Source organism: Echinops telfairi, unplaced genomic scaffold (genome assembly GCF_000313985.2).
Source record: "Echinops telfairi isolate 266 unplaced genomic scaffold, ASM31398v2 ScPeMD7_7427;HRSCAF=8465, whole genome shotgun sequence".
In the NCBI taxonomy this organism is placed as follows: Eukaryota; Metazoa; Chordata; class Mammalia; order Afrosoricida; family Tenrecidae; genus Echinops; species Echinops telfairi.
The window spans coordinates 13,323,868-13,328,327 of NW_022111327.1; the positions used below are offsets into that span (position 1 = coordinate 13,323,868).

Genomic DNA, 4,460 nt, shown 5'->3' on the forward strand with positions numbered 1-4,460 from the left:
GGAGACAACAACATGCACAAAAACAAGACAGAGCAAAACCAAGCAACAGTGTACAACAAAACAGCAACATCAGGCCACTGAAATATACCAAGAAAGAAAAGCTTGTAATTAGTTGAAGGATCGCCGGCCTTTGCCCTCATACTTCTTACTGTATCACACTATAAAGCATAAGTGAGGGCTTCAAGAAGTTCGTGGAAACAATTCCATTATCTTTTCATTCCATTTTCCCCTGATCCTCTTGACAACGTATAATGTTAGGATGGTGGGGCATTTTGTTTTGTGTGTCATAGGGATTCATCAGTATCCATCTTACTGTGATTCCATAATAGAATGTCCTTGCTCTTCGGCAAGACAAGTTGAAGTATTTAGGGATGAAGCTCATTATATCTAACTTATCCTCATGGTTCTGTAATCATAATAATGTGTGTGTGTGTGTGTGTGTGTGTGTGTGTGTGTGTATGTGTGTTAGAGAAAAAGCGAGTGTGGCCAGTGTTTGGCAGGGGTATATGAGTATTCCTTGTGTGATTTTTGCAACGTTTCTATGGATTTGAAACTTTTTATGATAGAAAGTTTAAAAAACCAATTGATCAGTAGGTTCAGGCATGGTAAGCCTCACGTATCTGCTAGAAATAAGTTGTTGTTTTCCGGTCTCAGTCCGGGCTTAGCTCACACTCCATCATCTGGTTTCCAAAACTCAGATTGCGTACTAGTCACGTCATCACTGACCAGAGCTCCAGTACACTCGCAGAGGCGCCCCTAAAGCTCCCCTCTCTCTACCACGTGTCCTCAAACTGCGGCCCGCGGGCCACATGCGGCCCGCCAAGGACATTTATCCGGCCCACCAGATGTTTTTGCCCCGTTTGTTTTTTAACTTCAAAATAAGATATGTGCAGTGTGCATAGGAATTTGTTGTTGTTTTTTTAACTATAGTCCGGCCTTCCAACAGGTCTGAGGGACAGTGAACTGGCCCCGTTTAAAAAGTTTGAGGACCCCTGCCTAACCTAACCGGCTACCCCTCACCTGCCCCATGCCTGATCCCCCTGCCCCAAATCGTCTAAAGTGTCTCATAATCATCTCAGGCTCCAGGCAAGCGGCACCACCCACAACGGGTTGGATCATATAAGAAAAATATCGAAGCCTCGTGTAGGGGCTGGATGGGGGATTGCGAAGCACCTCAACCCTACTCCACCAGCTGCCTCCCACCTGGGCCACCCATCTCTTTATGTTTTATTAAAAAAAAGAAATATGTTTTATCAACCTTCCTCCTAATAGTTTGCCTAGCTTCATTATTTCATTGGGAGTTGCAAAATTAAGTATATAAGAATCTCATCTGGTTTAGTGTTTGAAAATAACAAAATGTTTTCACTAGAATCATTCTATTAAGAATAATGCCCTAAGACCATTCTTTGTGCACCTGATAAACTCAGAAGGCAAGGAAGATTTTTTTCCCCCAACAGTTTTATTTCCATATAATTCACACATCATACAATTCAGTAGGTCAATCAAGAAGAGTTGTACAATCATCAGCACAATCAGTTTTAAAATATTCTCTTTATTTTTCTATTCATCGTTATTAGTTCCCCATTCCCCACCCAATCCTCCTTCCCCTGCCATTCCCGCAAAGAACCATCAATCTAGTTACTGCCTCTCTAGATTTACAGGCAAGTAAGAATTCTTATTTCAGCTTTCTACATTTGCATCAACCAGGGTGAGAGGGTTTATAAAGGCTCATGCTGGGTTGTTGTTGTTTTCTAAAATATGGCCTATGCAATTAACTTTGCCAGAATCACATCATAAACCGGACTTTTACGGCTTGAACCAAACAGTCACAACTCCATTCTTGAAGGGTTTCAAACTGGCTGTCACATAGTCCTATCAGAGTACAAATGATCTTTTTGTGACCAGAGACATGGAGTCTAAACTCATAACTTTCGGAAGGTCTACACTTCAGAGCATTTTCTCTCTTTATTATTAGTTTTCCTCCTACAGTTTTTATGTGTGGCAGTGCATTTTGAAGCTCGGGAGAGATGGGGGAGGGGCATCCCCAAGGGCTGTAGTTTCTAAATTTAAAAATTTTGAGTCGCTCCAGTTCATCCTAAGAAGGTTAATAGTCGGCAATGGAGCACTCCAAAATTGACTTGAAGCAGAAAAGTGATCCCGAGGAAACGATTACTCCTCTGTGGGTGTGAGAGAGGGGAAGCGGGCTGTCGTAAGCTAATTGACCATCAAGACTTGCCATCCTGTAACACAGCCTTACATTTTTGGCTCCGGCTGAGTTGTTTTTATGTTTTACTACAAGTACTTAAATCGGAAGTTCCTATGTGAAAGCTTAGTCCTAATGTTGTAACACACACTCCATTCGTTTTCCTGCAGGACCGCCCAGCCATGCAGCTGTACCAACCCGGCGCCCGGAGCCGAAATCGCCTCTTCATCCCTGATGATGGCACCAAACCTGCAGAGCCAGCAGTAGAAAAAAAGCAGGAAAGTGGTATTAGCCATAGAAAAGAAGGGGGAGACGAGTGAGATGAGTCCTGATGGCCTTCGGTGTCCTGACTGTGTGGGCCGTCAAAGAGCAGGAATTAAGCTATCCAGAAGTGCCTTCAGGGCAAAGGAATAGAGAGAAAGGGGGTCGCTGTGCTGGTGGGGTACATTGAAGAGGAGTATGTTTTGCGTCAAAGCAAGAATCCGATTGCAGGTTCAGATTTTTGAAGTACCATTTTGTTGTTTATGCTGTTTCTACAAATCCATTTCCAAGCCGTGGGCAAGGCGGAGGGGAGGTGCCATGCTGGTGCACTTTGCAGGGAGGACTTCATGGTGTCTGACCCAAGCGCAAGCCAGAGAACTGCACCTCAAACCCAAGGGTTCTGTTCGTCCAGAGCTGAGTATTCTTAAGTTCGAGTGAAGCCGAGTCTGTGTGCAACCTTGTCCAGATTTCATCCTGTCATGTTGCCGGTTGTGAAGTGTTGCATTTGTGTAGTGTAGAAGCAACACGCTTGTGATCGTGGTGCAAGGACGGTGGTGGGATAGAATCAATCCGTTTTGAGTTACGTTACCACCTGCATTCTCCTGCAAAATGTTAGGATCTGTGTGTGGTTGAATTGTTTGTGTGAATGTAGCAGAAAGACATTTATTTTGTATCCTATCAGCTTGTCGTTAGCATTTTGTAATACCTGTAGGTAAAATCAAGTCCTTATTTGATTCTTGACAATCTAGTCTTTCTTTTATCTTAGGTCAAATGATCTGAGTGCACACCCTCTCCGAAGAAAACGTCACCAGTGTTTGTTCCCGTTAAAGTGCAGCTTCGAGCTTGTTTTGTAATGAGTGTCAATAAATATTAGTAGCACTCAAATGCGGTGTTACGTGTGTTGACTAAACTTTGCTGAATTAAGTTCCTAAGCCCTTTTGAAGGGGGCGAATCCTATGAGTGTGTGCCTTCACTAGCATCATGCTTTTATGTTGCCCACCGGGAGAGGAACAAGCCGTGGTTGATTCCTCTTGTTCCATAAAAGCCAAAATGTTTGGAGGACAGCTTGACCTGCTGCTTCCTTTTCCTTCTGCTGCTAATTGGTGTGGATTTGCCTTTACTTATAAGTCATGGCTTTCTGTTTCCCTTGGTTTCTCGAAACCAGTAATCCCAAGAGGCAGCTTGAAGAAGAGCCATGAAAGGTGATGGGCAAAGAATAGTCCTCAGCCGGAAGAGCGTCTTAAAATAAGGGATGGGCAAGTCACAAGAAGGAATGGTCAACAGTGTTCCAAGCCACAGAGAGGTTAAAGGAGATTCTTCTTTTAAGTTGAAAGTGTTCATTGGGATTGGCAACAGGGAGGTCATCAGTGAATAGGGCAGAAATCTTCCTTTGGTGAGGGATGTGTGGGAGGTCAGTGGGAAATAGTGGAAGCTGTTGAAGAGATGGACGTTGACAGTCAGAGGAGAGATTTGGGCCAGAGATAACATAAGAAATCCATCCATTTTTTTCAGGTTCCATGGAAACCAGGGGCCTGGACTCAGTGGCAAGAGGTGGGGGTGGGGAAGTAAAGCGAAGAAGTAGGCATAGGGCCTAGCATTGAACATTCAAATCAGTATGCAGGTAAAGTGATTGACAATGACAAAGGCAGTGAGAGAGAGGGAGGAAGAGGAGGGACTTACCAGCAGGGTTAGAAGCTCTGGGAAGGCCAGAAAACAAAGCCAATGGAGTCAATGACTTCAAATGACCAGTAACATTGGAGAACAGAACAGAAGCCAGACTAAGTTGAAGAATTAGTGGGAGATGGGGAAATGGGAATGTATTAGTCTGGGTACTTTAGAGAAACAAGTCCACAGAAACTCATCTATAAGAGAGAGTTTTATATAAAGGTTAAGTGAGCATCAAGAAAACATCCCAACCCAGTGCTGCCCAAGCCCACAAGTCCAACATTAACCCATATGTCCGACACCAATCCACAAAGTCCTCCTGCATCTTACA

At 43.9% G+C, this 4,460-nt stretch overlaps 1 protein-coding gene and 2 non-coding genes across 4 annotated transcripts in view; 1 reads left to right on the top strand and 2 right to left on the bottom strand.

Annotated features, from left to right (window-relative positions):
* The window catches only part of UPF3B (UPF3B regulator of nonsense mediated mRNA decay), a 21,833-nt gene extending 18,501 nt beyond the window's left edge, over window positions 1-3,332 (top strand). For both annotated transcript variants that reach the window (XM_004710066.2, XM_004710067.2), the window contains one exon: window positions 2,374-3,332. In XM_004710066.2, the coding sequence (XP_004710123.1) occupies window positions 2,374-2,523 (150 nt within the window). In that variant the 3' untranslated portion in view covers window positions 2,524-3,332. The remainder of the gene's footprint in view (window positions 1-2,373) is intronic.
* Window positions 646-728, bottom strand: LOC115872632. Its single transcript, XR_004047966.1, has one exon. It is a non-coding gene; the product is annotated as a small Cajal body-specific RNA 18 (non-coding RNA).
* Window positions 1,029-1,169, bottom strand: LOC115872646. The gene has a single exon (XR_004047980.1). It is a non-coding gene; the product is annotated as a small Cajal body-specific RNA 17 (non-coding RNA).
* Window positions 3,333-4,460: the final 1,128 nt, after the last annotated feature.